Source organism: Pleurodeles waltl, chromosome 10, assembly GCF_031143425.1.
Source record: "Pleurodeles waltl isolate 20211129_DDA chromosome 10, aPleWal1.hap1.20221129, whole genome shotgun sequence".
NCBI classification, from domain to species: Eukaryota; Metazoa; Chordata; class Amphibia; order Caudata; family Salamandridae; genus Pleurodeles; species Pleurodeles waltl.
The window spans coordinates 745,739,625-745,755,072 of record NC_090449.1 but is presented as its reverse complement, the minus strand read 5'-3'; the positions used below and the strand labels follow the sequence as shown (position 1 = coordinate 745,755,072).

At 44.2% G+C, this 15,448-nt stretch overlaps 1 protein-coding gene across 2 annotated transcripts in view; it reads right to left on the bottom strand.

Annotated features, from left to right (window-relative positions):
- ODAD2 (outer dynein arm docking complex subunit 2) overlaps nt 1-15,448 on the bottom strand; it is an 827,935-nt gene that overhangs the window by 150,228 nt on the left and 662,259 nt on the right. For both annotated transcript variants that reach the window (XM_069211313.1, XM_069211314.1), the window contains exon 17: nt 4,959-5,073. In XM_069211313.1, the coding sequence (XP_069067414.1) occupies nt 4,959-5,073 (115 nt within the window). The remainder of the gene's footprint in view (nt 1-4,958; nt 5,074-15,448) is intronic.

Below are 15,448 nucleotides of genomic sequence, written 5' to 3'. Positions count from 1 at the left end.
CTCTGCTCTTTCTTTGAGTTGATGAGAGGAGGGCTCTTTCAAGGTTTCTGACCCCCTCAAGGCCACTTGAAGGTTTTACCTGTCCTCTCTCCTGCATGTAATGCAATCTGCTCTTTTCTATGTCCTTTAATGTTTTTTTTTTTACTTTTTACAGGGGCGGCAGGTGTCAGGACAGTGGGAAGAAGGCAAGCACACTACACACACCAAGTGTGGGTCAGAGAGTGCCATTTTTCTGCCACAGGAAGGGCTCTTGTTGAATAAGGACATTTTTAAACTGAAGGGAAAAAGGTTTTCAGTCAGAAAAAAGGTTAAAAGCACTCAGGTTACTTAAAATTGTCTAATGAATGTCCAATCTTTGAAGTTGAAGGTTTTTTTATTGAATAAAAGTCAAGAAAATGAAGGGCAAATACTCAGGGATCCTTAATGAAGGAGCCGGAAATGAGAACTGACCCTAACTGTCATCTAACAGTCACCTCTGAGGCATGATGGAATACAGGAGATCATGGAGGTCTTAAAGGCACTGCACCAGTTTTCTTGTTTATGCTTTAAAATGCAGCCTATTGGCTAATAATAACTGTGAAACTTTTTTCAGTTTTTTGCTTTAATAAAAGCTATGATTGCACACACCACTCTTATGCTTTTTACAGAGATTTTGAGTTAGGTAAGAGATTTATTAAAGATAAACCTAATGGAAGCGGCATTTTTAACATGTGATATAGGCTGTATAGATATATATATAGAAAATTAATGTGTTACATATACATATATATGTGTACATTATATTGTATATATATTTGAGATATGCTTCTGGGTCCCAGCGCATGGGCGGGAATATTTAGTGAATATGGCAACTGATGAGGATCCCCTGGAAGAGAACTGGACAAACAACACTTTCTTACAAACCAGCAACTCCAAAACACAGACAATTCCTTTTGAGATAATAGGAGATCCATCTTTCTATCACTTCCTATTTCAAAGATCCTAAATCAAAAGTTTGGGATCTCTTGCAAAGTTAAAAAAAGAACTACGCAATGCCTTTCATGGGAGCATGACTCTTAGCACCAGTAGAGGCACAGTTGTGTAGAGTTGCTTCCACCAACTTGCACAGTTAAAGCCCATTTTGCCACTGCTATCCATTGAGCATAAAACCCTGGAGGAGAGAGCACCTGTTAATTATGAGACTACATGTCACATTTATGCCCTCATGCTTCTTGAACACTGTCTGCTGTCACCGGAAGACTGTGTGTGTGCTGAGAAATGAGACAGAGTGCTGCTGAATTATACCCAGCTCATTGTTGGATGCCACTGCAGGATGGGCAGTGCTGATGGCTCTGTAATGTTAGTCAAAAAGAGGAAAACACCACAATCAGATGGAGAAATTAGTTGGAGGAGGCATTTAGGGGTCATTTTCCGTATGGTGGGTGTAGTGTATGTAAATTTAACAAGGCCACTGAGGAAGTGAACCCCACTTTATGTACACCATGGCAATTAATAACTAATGTCCCATACAAACTATAATACAGAGGGGGTTATCTATTGTATCACTTGCCTTTATAGGTCAGATACATTGGTATTACCCTTCAGGAGGTGGAAACATGAATATGTACAATTAAGTGAGCCAGTATCACCACAAAACATACCGATCATTACTTGGAGGCACACCACACAGAGAATGATATTAAGTGGACTGTCATTGACAAACCCTGGCTCAATGGTAGTACTGAAGATCATAAGAGATCCCTATTATGTAGGGAGCAACAATGGGTGTATTGACTAAAAACTTTGTAAGTGGGGTTGAATGAACATATCTCCTGGTACCAGTTAAATGAAATCAGGTCTCAGCTCACCCATGATGGGACCCTATGCGATGATGAGAGTATCTTCAGTGATAGCAACTGGTGTTTATTTTTGAGGTAATACACTGAGTAGGGATGGAATTTAACTTGACCCAGTGCACAATCACTATTGTGTTCACTGGGTGGACACCTTCTTACACACTAGTGTCATCTCCCTTTATACTTAACCTAGTTAGATATGTTATTCCCATAGACATTAGCACTACCGGTAACGTAGCTGAGTAGTACTTCCTGTTAAGTACATATGATGTACATTACTCCACTTGCATTTCTACCTTGGTTGATTCTATGAAAGGCTTGGAGATGGCTAGTATTTAGATCCCAATAAGGCCACCATGCAATGCAGTAGCGAGTATTTAATTTTACACTTCCCACTTCTTTTTACAATTTTTTTTCACATGGAGATAGATGTGTCAGCGATTTTAAGAAAAGGCTTTCGCCATTATGAGCATTTTAAAATCGGGCGCTGGATGTATCATCTATTGCACCCCTGCACATTATTCCATGCATCTGGCCCTTTCTATATTTTTTCTCTTACACTGACACAGCATTTGTAATTTAAAAGGATGCTGTCATCGTCACAGCATCGTATATAACTACGAGTACACAAGATCTCGAAATTGGTGGGGCATACCAACGCAACACACGTGATCATGTACACCTTTGACCTTGTTTTTCAAAATGGCGGCGGGAGCAGAGTATCGCTTTCGGCGGTGGGAACACCTTTGGCAGTACCAGCGGAGTCCAACTCCTGGAGTAGTAAGTGGGGATCCTGATGCCTTTCTTTAGCACTAAGGGTGGATTCTGAGGCTTATTAATATTTTAAGTGTGCTGCAGTTTTATGATCAGAAACAACCTCATTTACGATGACCATTTTTAAATAGAATGGTTGACCATATGCAACAAAGCGACCATGAACACAGGACTAGTATGATGGCTCAAAATACTAGAGGGATTTGTTGTTAGGGGCAATTGATTATCCTGTATACCTACCAAGAAGTATGAATGGTTAAGTCAAGACCTGACATGTCTCTAGGAGTGCGACTACAGAGCGACGCTCCCTTGAATTCCATGAGTTAGGCACTGTCCCTGGGCAAGACAAATATTTTAATTACAATATCTGGCACACTTTGCTTAAGAATGAAAAGGCATCCTTCTCTATTGCATTGCACATGAATATTAAGGCATCACAGCGTGTGAATGATTATTGCCCACTGGTGTGTGGCTACTGTCACACTAGAGCCACGTGTTACTTCTAACAAAGGCCAGCATGCAAAATAATGGCCTTCCTTTGTGTTAAATATTTGTTTTATACCCACTACTCTTTCATAGTGGCACATATATCAATTTAGTGTGTGTATATTACATGTCATGTCTTGTCTTTGATACTCTTTTTCTGTATTAACTTTATTTTCTGTATTTTGTTTCTAAAGAGCATTGGTTTCAGACGTTTTTGTGCAGGAGCAATTATCTGACACTTTTAGGGTAATTGTACAATTAGAATTCTGGGTGCCAAGACAATCCCATTAGATTTGATAGTGGACAATAGGATACAATGGGCACTACCTCCTAGTGGAAGGTTTTTGTCAGCTTTTACAACCTGAGACTGTAGGCCCTGAAAAAGGCCACTGATCCTGTGGGGCATACTAGGACAGCCAAAATATGTTGACCATGATGGGATGATAACATCATTATTTACTTGTAACTCATCCCTCTGTTTTCCTTTAATCCTGCCAGGGTATCCTCTAAGAAATCAATAGGTTTGTATAACCTTAGATACTTTTAATCTTCTTTTTGGATGTCTAGTTAGTGTGGAGTATATACTCTATGAAGTATATAGTCCACCGGTATGATAAATAAAAAACCCTCACTCCCACATTCAGTGTGGTAGTAGCCCACTTTGTACTCATTTGGGTCCAAGGTGTGGGAAGCCCAATGATGAAACATGCCACATCTCAATGTGGGTGAGGGCCATGCTTTTTCTCCTGAGGGATTTCTCCTCAGGTTAGGAATAATAGCCGGAACGTCTTTTTTTATGTTACAAAATTAACTACTGGAGATTTGTATGCATGTACAAATACTTTACACATTGCTTCTGAGATAAGCAGGACTTCTCATGCCAATCTACCAAGGGGGGAGCAGGGATTATCTTAGCTGTGTGGCTCGCTTACACTGCCCCAAGTAGGGTCCCTACTTGGACAGGGTGCAAACCACTGCCAACTAGAGACCCCATTTCTAACAAACTCCTTTAAACTAATGTGTGCTCTATTGTGCAGGGTATAATGCACACACTGGGAGGAGTTGACTTTTCCCTGACACATAATGCCTCCAGTCCTTGACACTGGATAATTGTAACTAGCTACAGATCTTAACCATCGACAAAACACAGAAAATGTTGCAGTCAGAATAATTACTGGTCTTAGGAGTAGAGATCACATTCTGAAAGCTCCTCAACTAGTTCCCAGTTAGAGATAGCATCCATTTTATGCTAAGGTGCTAGATATGTAAATGCATCGATGATCTCAAGCCTCCTCCTATACTTGGCAAAACTAATCTCCCAACACTACCTATTAAGACATCTAGGGATGTTAAGTATCCCATCTGTCAGACTTGCCTCAAAAGGATGTAAAGCCGACTCAGTTCTGAACCCTTCTCTCTGGAACTCTTTACCCAGGGCCTACTGTATGTTTCTAATGTGTCCATTGTAAGAAAGGCTCCTAAACCCAGCTGTTTTAAGGTAATATTACAACACTAGTGCCAATAGTCCTACATTGTAATGCATACTATAGAAAACAGTATTAGCATGAACATAAGTTAGCAAATTACAGAAAAGAAAACGAATTGTGAGTGTACTCCTACACTGAGACAATCTTAACTATGACACACTCCAGAGCAGTAGAAAAATATATAAAAAGATATAAATTGAAGAGCCCATTGGCGTCTTCATTGGAGAATAAAGGAGTTGTCTGGTTATTCAGCACCACAGACATGACATAATAAAACAGAAAGATAAAACAGCCTCCTACAGTTTCAAAAATACCTAATGCTATAATGTCATTATGTGTAGAAATAGCTACACAGTTTAGGTAGCATTTTGCTTACCTTAGCATTTTCGATACAAGGGCAGATAGCCCAGGCTGCACTTGCCTGAACATCTGGATTTGGATTTTTTAGCAAGGACCATAATAAGCGAACTCCATCCAGCCGGTCAATTAACCTGTATAAAGTGAGACATTAAAAATAGTTTTAAGGTTAGGAATTGTGTGCCTTAAACAATTTACAAGCTTAAGTAATCCTTTTGTAAAACATGCCTGTTGAGTTTATATAATATTAGTGTTTTAGTGGACTGAAGCACCATCATTAACTTTTCAGGTGACACTTGATTTATTTGCATAGGAATTTTAATTTAAGGAAAGTTGTATAGGCTATAAATAAGTGCATCTTACATTAATGTTCTTGCAGCCAGCAAAGTAAATCATTTTGAAGTAAATAATTATGATGTCATAAGAATATTCTATAGAAATATTAGGCTAGGGCACTGCATAGTCCACCTTTTACTTTTTAGTACTCTCCAGCCTGCTGATTACCTTCTATGTATGTTTCTTAGGAGTTGTCATTTAATACATGATGTCTCTTAAATCTTGCCCAGCCTTATTTTTCTCCTTAAGAGTCTGATTTCTGTCTAGATGTTCCCCGCTCTTTGTGTTAGCTGCCTTGGTGAAAAGATCATGGTGATCCCTTGTTTAATTTTGGTGGATCACCATGCTTTGAAGAACAAGTTACTTACCTTCGGTAATTAATTATCTGGTAGAGACATATTATATTTGCAGGTTCATCACCTTAGAATTTCCCCCAGGCGTCCGACTGGTTCCGTTACTGAAGGTAAGTAACTTCATCTGATAGAGACTTCTATTTGCAGATTTCTTACCTTAGAATAGATACCCAAGCAATACCATCCCCAGAGGTCGGTCTGCGAACCAAGATCATACTAAGAAATCCTGCAGGACTGAATGGTTAAAGTAGCATCCCTGCGAACCTGACTGTCTAGGCAGTAGTGTTTAGTGAATTTATGTAGGGACGCCCATGTTGCTTCCTGGCAGATGTCTTAACTGGAGCTCAGTGTCCTAACGCAGGGGTTGCAGCAGTTGCTCTGGTAGAATGAGCACGCAAACCCTCAGGGAGTTGCTTCTTAGCCAAAGCGTAGCACAGTTTGATGCAGAGAACAACCCAGGGATAGTCTTCTTCTTCGCCGCCTGTCCTTTCTTTGCGCCCACATAACCATTAAAGAATTGATCATCCACCCGGAAGTCTTTGCTGCGATTAAGGTAGAACGCAAACACTCTTTTGGGATCCAGGCGGTGGTTTATCTCTTCTTCACAAGATGTGGGGGTGCGTGAAAAGTAGGCATGGTGATGGATTGACCTACAAGAAAGGGCTTGAGCACCTTGGGTAGGAAAGATGTCCTTGTACGAACCACCACTTTGTCTTGATGGACAGAGATGAAGGGTGGCTTTGAAGAAAGAGGTTGCAGCTCACTCACTCTACGTGCAGAGGTGATGACTCCAAGGAAGGCTGTTTTTAAAGTGAGGAGCCAAAGAGGACAATTATGAAAGGGCTCAAATGGTGCACACATGAGCACCAGGTTCAAAACCCACAGACATTATGAACGGGGTATGCGGATACATGTGGGTAAGGCCTATGTGGAATCTACCAACAATGGGAGACTTAAACAAGGAGGGTTGATCAGGTAGTCTGAGGAAAGTAGAGACAGCAGAGAGATAACCCTTAAGGTGTCCAAAGCAGAGACCTGCTGGGCAAGAGAGAGTATAAACAAAAAAACCTCAGACAGAGGTGCAGAGAGGGGACCAACAGATTTGTTGGTACACTATGCCACACATTTATTCTAATGATGGGCATATACCGTTTTGGTGGAGGGCCACCTGGCTGCCAAAATAACATTGCAGACTTTGGGCAGAAGGTCGAAAGCTGCCAACTGCTGCCAGTCAAGCTCTACATAAGAAGGCGGAGACCAGACAGGTTCGGGTGGAGAACCGTCCCCTACTGCTATGACAGAAGATCCTCCGAAGATGCAGTCTGAGTGGAGGAATGCAGGTATGCTCAAAGGCTCGTGCCACCATACTCTTCGTGCCCAGACAAGAGCCTCAGGATTTAGTTTGGCCCAGTTATTCTTGATCTTTTTGAGAACTCTGGTCAGAAGTAGTATTGGCGGAAAGGCGCATACGAAGCCTAAGATCCACTCGAGACAGTGTTGCCGAGTGAGTGCCACCTTGGAAATTCCAACGTGCAAAACAGCTCACATTGCACATTGCACGTCCTCTACAGAGGCCAACAGTTCTAACCAAGGCTCTCCCCACTGCTGAAAGACTTTGCGCCACCTCTGGATGGAGACACCATTCATTATTGACCATGCATTGACGGCTGAGTTCCTCTGCTCTGATGTTCAGAGAGCCCGCTAGATGTTGAACCACCAGGCATATGCCCTGACGTTCCAGCCACATCCAAACACGCAGGGCCTCTTGACTAAAGGTCAACGACCCTACGCCGCCCACCTTGTTGCAGTACCACATGGCAGTGGTGTTGTCCGAGAAAACCTGCATCACTTTTCCTTTGAGAGAGGGAAGGCCTGCTTTCAATGCAAGCCTAATCACCCTGAGCACCAGAAGGCTGATGTGGAGCCTGGACTCCACCGGAGACCAGAGGCCTCTGATCTCTACCTCTCCCATGTGGCTGTCCCAGCCTAGAAGTGAAGCATATGTCACTGTTAGATCTGGTTGGGGAAGGGAGCAGGCTCTGCCTTTGACCCAATTGCACTCAGAAAGTCACCACTGCAGATCTTGCACTGTTCCCTCCGAGATTTGGACAATGTCAGAGAGATTCCCCTGATGCTGTACCCTTGGGAACTTCAGGTCCCACTGCAGAGTCCACATATGCCATGTGTGACCAGGAGGCAGGCTGAAACATCAGTATCATAACCTCAATACCGTGGACTCGCCGCTTGGGAGGATAGGCCCAAAAATGTGCTGTGTCCAGAACAGCTCAGATGAAAGGGAGCATCTGAGAGGGAGTCAGGTGTGACTTTGGCATGCTTATAGTGAGCCACAACAAATGCAGAAAGTTTGCCGTAGTCTGGAGGTGGGAGGCGACAGCCTGGGGTGAGCCAGCCTTCAACAGCCAGTTGTCGAGGTACAGTAAGACTGAAGGCCCTTGCCATTGCAGATGAGCTATGACTACCGCCATCACTTTTGTGAACACCTGAGAAGCACTGGCTAGTTCAAAGGGGAGCTTGGTGAACTGAAAGTGCTCGTGACCTACCACAAACGTCAAGTAACATCTGTGGGCAGGCAGGACAGGAATATTAAAGTAGCCGTCATGCATGTCCAATGCTACCATCGAGTCTCCAGGGTCCAGGGCAGGTAGGACCTGAGCCAGTGTGAGCATTTTGAACTTAACCTTCTTGAGGAAGAGATTGAGGGGCCGGAGGTCAAGGATAGGGCAGAGGCCCATATCCTTTTCAAGCACCAGAAAGTAGGGGGAATAACAACCACAACCTACTTCTGGCAGAGGAACCCTCTCCATGGTTCCCTTGGTGAGGTGTAATTTCCTCATGGAGAAGTGCCAAGTGATCCTCTGTCATCCGATCGTAGGATGGTGGGATGGCCAGAGGGGTAGTCTTTAAGGGTAGGTAGTAGCCCCATCGGACAGTCTGCAAAACCCACCTGTCCATCATGATGGATTCCCAGTATGCAAGGTGATGGTGAATCCTACCTCCAACTGGTCTGTGATGGACTAGGAAGGTTTGGAGGCTGCAGCGGGTGGGGCGTGGACTGGGACGATTGTTGCCTCCCTCAGCCATTGGAACGTTGGATCCCCATCCTCGTCCACGCAGGCTTGCTAGCATGCACAGCACAGTAGCTGTAGGGAAATGGATGTGGTTGGGTGCCCCTTCCATAGCCACAAAAAGCAGACTGATACAGAAGGGAGCAGCTGATAGGTCAAGGCACCGAGCCGTAGCCAGGGACTCCATAAAGCGCTCGAGCACTGAGTCTGCTTTGTCTCCAAAGAGAGAGGTGCCATTGAAGGGCATGTCTATAAGATTGATGGACATCCCCTGAAAAGCCAGATGTCCTCAACCAAGTATAGTGCCATAGGTCCACCGTTTAAGCAACCGATCTGTCTAGTGAGTCAATCGTGTCCAGCCCACAACGAATCGTGAACTTGGCTGCATCCCTCCCGTTAGCAACAGCTCGGGAAAGAATGGCCCGGACCTCCTCTGGGACCTGTGGCGGCACCTGCGTGACGGTATCCCACAAAGTATGGCAGTAGTGGCCCAAAAGGCATGCACTGTTCACGGACTGCAATGCCAGACTGGAGGAAGAGAACATTTTCTTCCAAAGTTGGTCAAGTCTTTTTGATTCCCTGTCGGGGGGTGCAGAAAAGACTGTGCCAGAAGAGGAAGAAACCCAGATGACCAAAACTCTCAGTCATAGGATGTTGGGTCAGGAATATATGGTTGTTAGGCGAAGGCCTATGGCGGCAGGCAATTGTCCTGTGCTGAGTTTAGACCATGACCCCAGCAGAACATCAGTGAGGACTTCATTGAAAGGCAAAAGGGATCCAGACGTAGAAGCCCCGGGCTGAAGTGCCTCAGTCAGGAGGTTAGTCCTGACAGCCACGGAAAGCAACACGAGGCCAAGGACCTCGGCCACTCTTTTCACCACCACCGAATAGGAGGCTCCCTCCGCTGTGGCCACTGTAGGAGGAGAAAGCATGCCAGAATACGGAGAGGTGCCTAGACCACTGGCTTCACCCAATGCCTGAGCCCAGTCTGCATCAGGGTCATCTAGCTGGTATTCTGAAGGGTCCAGCGACCCCTCCATACTCTTACCGTACTTGTACCCATAGGCATAAGTGTCAGGATCCAACCTAGGAAATGAGATCCCTGTTGATGTTGGAATCTGCGTCGGGCAATGTCGTTTCAGCTCTGGGTCGACATTGATCGTGGGCCTGACCGACGTCTGGAGCACTGAATTCTGTACCGGCACTGGGAAAGGTTGAAATGGCACGACCAGTGTCGGCTCGACTCCTGTAACGGGTCCTGGGGTGCTCTCCGGATCGGAGGCTGAAGCCACCAGTGCGGGACCCGAATGCTCACCCCCCACGACCCTACTGGGCCCAAAGGCATCACAGGAGTGTTAGACTGCCCAAAGATGAGGTGCATGGCCTCGGAAAACTCCCTGAGTTGGGCAGGGGTGGCTCTGGCTCCCAGAAACTCGGGAAGGTGCAGAGCTGACCCAGAAGCAGGCTCCGAGGATGAAGGCCTAGAATGACAACGCTCCTCTTGCATTGCATTGTCCTAGTGATGGGGTGAAGTCAAAGAACGTTTGTTCTTCTTTGACTTCTTCTTGTGGCCTGAATGTCCAGAGGACTTGGAGTGGGACGAGAATGAGGTGATGGCTCTCATGACCTTCGTCTCTAGGAAGAGCAGGAGTGACGCAGAGCCGAGCGCCGGTCCGCCATGAGATTCAGGAATCACTCCCTTAAAGCCTTCGGGTTCATGGCCCGGCACTTTGAGCACAACTTCAGTCGTGGTCGCACTCCAGGCACACAAGCACGAGGTGCAGATATATCACTTACATCATGCAGTGACAGGAATCACATGGCTTGAATCCGGTCTTCCAGGATGACATGTCGATGCACCACGTAGTCAAAAAAGTTTGATAAAATATTGAAAAGTCAGTCAAAAAATAACTAAGGGCAGCTCTTCTCCCGATCTGCAAATAGGGTGTGGCAGAAAGAAAGGAACTGATGTCGGCGCACCGGGGTGATGCCTATATACAACTGTGACATCATTACGGCAACCACAATGCCAACGACAGACACTGAGTTGACTAATGCCACCTGAAGGCGCAGAAGGGTACTGCTCAAAGAAAAATCTCCAGATCCATTCTGACGCCTGGGGAAATTCTAAGGTAAGGCATCTGCAACTAGAAGTCTCTCAGATATCAATTATGTTATTATTTTAAGTACCAGAAATAAGAGTATGGGAAGTTGTGGAAAAGTTTATTCTCCTCCAGGCACAGCTCAAATGTTAGTGTATGTGGTGTTAATGTTTATGTTCTTCGCAGAGGATATTTGCAACCTCAGGTCAACCTCTACATACTGAAATAGAATGCTTTTCCCTGAGTTCAATCTAGTTGAAGTGAGTTAAAATGGCAGTTTTCTGGGTAAGGAACATGATAAGAATATGGATCTTGCACTAAAACCATCACTTGATGATACTGGACTTATAACAGGTATGGTATCTTAGACAGAACAGAAGCTCATGATAAGGAGATGCTACTGGACACTACCTTGCTTGTGAAAGTTCCTCAAAAAGCCACATGCTTGTTGAAAAAAATCCTTATTACATCCTTGCAGTAGTGCACAGACAAAATGTTCTCCTAAATATCAGCCCTAATATTGTCAGCTCTGTCTTTCAACAAAGTCTCCACAGCACCTCAAATCCTCTTCACTGTCTAAATCATTATGTAGAGCCTTAATAGAAATAATGTGTACTTGCATGTCTTTGGAGAAGATGGATACTTTAATGCAGGTGTCTTCTGGAAATGTTTTTTGAAGTTCAGGGAATTTGTGAGGGCCCTTTCATGGCCAGTACCCACAAGCCTCCATACTGTTCAACTATGGCTTCAACTCATTTAAAGATTTCGAGTCCGCTACACGCTTCTTACCCAGGATGGATTGAAGAACCAGGACTAGTAGAGGGTGTTCTAAGGCTACTCAAAAAGCAACTACATTTAAGTCTGTAAAATCTTCCCCTCCCACCCCCCTTTCTCGTGGTCAGGCAGTTATTTTCAAAGTCAGCTAAAATGCAAGATATCTATGAGAGATCATTGGGTGTACAGATGGTCGCTGGTTTTCTTTCACTTTTGTGATATCTTGTACAAACTATACCACTTCCCTTACTTTCTTATTTTGAAAACGGAGGAAGAATTAGTAAGGTATTAAGTAGAAAAGATGTTTTGTAAAAGTGCAATCTATCAGACACTCCTTTTGGAGATTTGTTTTGTGAGCAATAATTCCCCACTAAGGAAAAAAAAGTTGAGAGACCATCACACACAATCAGTAATAAACCTCACACTGCTAGCATATATGCCTTTAAAAAGAAAGAAAAAAAAAACTTCCATAAGAACTGGAAAGTTAAACTGTGAAGGGTGCCTTTTCTTTAACCCAACTTTTATGTAACATAAGTTCTAGCTTTAGTTCGATGGGCCTGTGTTCTGTGGCAGTTTTCATGTCTCTCTTTTTATGCTGGTTGTGGTTCTGTTGTACTATAGCCTTAGAACCCGCAGTAGCGGGCTCTACTGGCCATTAAAGGCCCGCTCCCGCGTCAAAGGCCCGATACGAAGGCGATGGCCTTTAACAATCGAGAAGGCCTTTAATGGCCGGTAGAGCCCGCTACGGCAGGTTCTAAGGATATTAGAACATTCTGCCACTTGGGGCAGAATGTTCTATTAAATAAAACAAATTCCTCACGAAGCCCGAGGGGATTAAAATCCCCTTGGGCTCCGTGAGGCTTTGTTCACAGCTGTTGCTGTGAACAAAGAGAATATTGGAATGTTGGCGCTCCGGGCTTTTACCGGCCAGTAAAAGCCCGGAGCACTACATTGTTTTCAATGGAGCTGCCAACATTCCAATGTTCTAATATGTATTACAAGTAAATAATAATGTGACACCTATTTCCTTTCTATGTATTTAAGATCGGTGCTTGCCCTTGTCTCGAGCACTCAGTGGCATATTGCGTGTGGTTACTGCATGCTGTGCTCGAGAGCCCAACCGAATGCAAGGCTCGCTCTCTGATCCTGTATTGATTTGAAGTTATGTGCGTGAATGTAGCTATGTATTGAATTAAGAATTTTCCTCGTGTAGCTGTGACTTTTGTTTCAGCAGTTTTTTCCTGCTGGCAGAGGCTCCAATGGTATGGGTTGCGGGCACTTGCAGTAGAAGCAATAAAGAAGATTTACAACCGCACTTGTATCCGGAAGATGTATTTCTCTTTATGGAAATCTGGTACCTATATGCGACAGGTTCCTTAATGCTTCACTAAAATGTAAAGAGCAGTGCTTCTTCTTTAAAATATATAGGAATTTGCCTGATTATTTATGTAGACATTACGCTCCACAAAGTGAAGGGGTTTCACTGGCCCACCTGGAGCATGCCCTTTGGGAGTTTGTCATCAAACTGTAAGATTACAGTTCTTTCTAAAGAAAATATCAGAACTACAAAGTTGAGTACTTTGCTTTCTCTTTGAGATTCTGGTTTTGCCATTGAAGCCCCTTGCAGGAGAATAAGGTGTTTTGTAATCCACCATTGAGATTATTTTACACAGCCCCCTATAATACAGAGAGAGTGCTGCAGGTCATAAAGCCTTTCAAACTTGGGAGGAACTTTTTTGGGGGTGGGGAGGTGGAGTCAAGAAACTGGAGGCCTTAAAAAGATGAGCAATGTTCAGACGTCTACAAAAATGATGGGATAGAGTCCAATTTATCATACTTGCTGGGATGAGTAAAGAGATTTGCAGTCAACTTGTGGAGGTTGAACTGCAAAGGGAAAGACCAAGGAGGTACATTGCACACAATTTCTGGCAGTAACATTGGCCAGCAAGAGTTTTCTCATAGGCTCAACTTTTTGTTCATCATCTTTAGGTTGAAAATTGTCTCATCATTAAGCATATCAAAAAGACAATGCACACAAGAAATGGTTGGCATTATCGCTTCAGTAGCAAACTTTTGTTAAATACTTTTAAGTCCCTCCAGTTTGGTGGAAGATTGGAATAGGTGCTTTCTCTGTGACTTCATTCATCAAGGGCCTGAAGCATCAAACCATTTGGTAGCCGCAAACTATGTGATTCACAAAATCACAGGGTCTGTGCCCACACAAATACTTTTTTGTATGAATAAGACATTTAGCAAGTTGGAAAATAATTTCTGATTGCAAAAAGTTTAACAACCGATAATGATCTGCAATCAGGAAGGGGCATCCACTCCTAATTGTGATTCGGTGTGGTATGAATCAAGGGTGTGCAATTGTGGTCTCCAATCATTGAACAGTAAACAACCCTTCCAAGAGGGTGGTAACTGGTTTGGAAAGGGGAATCATGTGTGACCTACGGGGGAGCAGGCTGTGGCCCAGGGACCCTATGTGCTCCAAAACGGAAAACATTTAAATTTTTTAAAGCAGCACGGGGTCTTTTAGGGACCATGGGCTGCTTTAACAAAAATACTGTTTGGGAATGCAAACACAATGTTTCTTGTTCCTTGCAGACTTCCATCCCCATGTTTAAAGCCAAAGACCAAGTAGCCAAATAACAAACTGCCTATTATTTTTCATAAAGGTTGTTCTGCGACCCCTTGTGTCTGAAGAGTTTGTGGTGCTACCTGATAGCACATAGATATACTTTCAAAATTGAATTCTAGTATCTAAGAACAAGCTACTTACCTTCTGTAATGCCTTACCTAGTAGAGACTGTCTTTAGTTGCAGATTCTTTACCTTAGAATATTCCTCAGGTGTCAGACTGGATCCAGAATCTTTTGACGTGGAGTAACCCCATGCGCTGTTAGGTGGTGTCGTTCAGCTCTGTGCGGCATTGTCGGTGCCAGAACTGACATGCGCGGTGGTACATAGGCAACACCCCAGAGCACTGATGTCAGTTCTTTTTGTGACTATCAATGCCTGAAACGTGGAGCCAGAAGGAACATTGATCACTGGTGTGCGAAGCTAGGGCCTTTAGAAGGAGTGAACCCTTCTGGACTATAATCTGTTTGCAGAGCAGGGAGGATGGGAGTGTCAGTAAGGAGTCTGTGGCTATAAAGAGCCTCATCTGTGCCCATATAGAGTCTCTACCAGATAAGGTGTTCCCAAAGGTAAGTAACTTGTTCCTCTGATACAGACTTCCAGTCGCAGATTCCTTACCTTAGAATAGATACCCCAGCAATACCTCCCCGGAGGTGGGGCTGCAATACGGATCAGACTACAGAGTCCTGTAAAACCCAAATAGGCAAAGTGGCAATCACACAGACCTGACTGTTCAGGCAGTAGTGCTTCGTAAAAGTATGCAAAGAAGCCCACATTGTTGCTTGACAGATGTTGATCAGTATAGGGAAAGGTGAGGAAGACATTGTGACGCGAAGGGTTAATTAGCTTGAGCAGTGTAGATGAGCGTGATGTCTGCTGAAACCCCCGAACAACGTGGAAAAGTTCATGATATTATTTTCAAACTTGTTTGTGTAGGAGACTCCGTCTCAACCTTGAGAACGAGAGTACAGGGAGAAGATGGAATGAAAACAAAGGCTGGGGAAGGGCAGAGCAGCCAAGAGACAAGTGCTGATAACATAGCTAGAAAATGCCAGAAAGAGATAGAATCCAAGCTTCAAGTTATTTAAGCACTGTAGTGCGGGTGAGGGATTTGAAGCTCGCAGATGGAATTGTGAAAGCTGCCATGGCCCAGCTCTGCCTCCCTGTTTTGCTGTTCAGAGACCATGACGCTTGAGGGGGAGAGAGGTCCAAGCAGGCG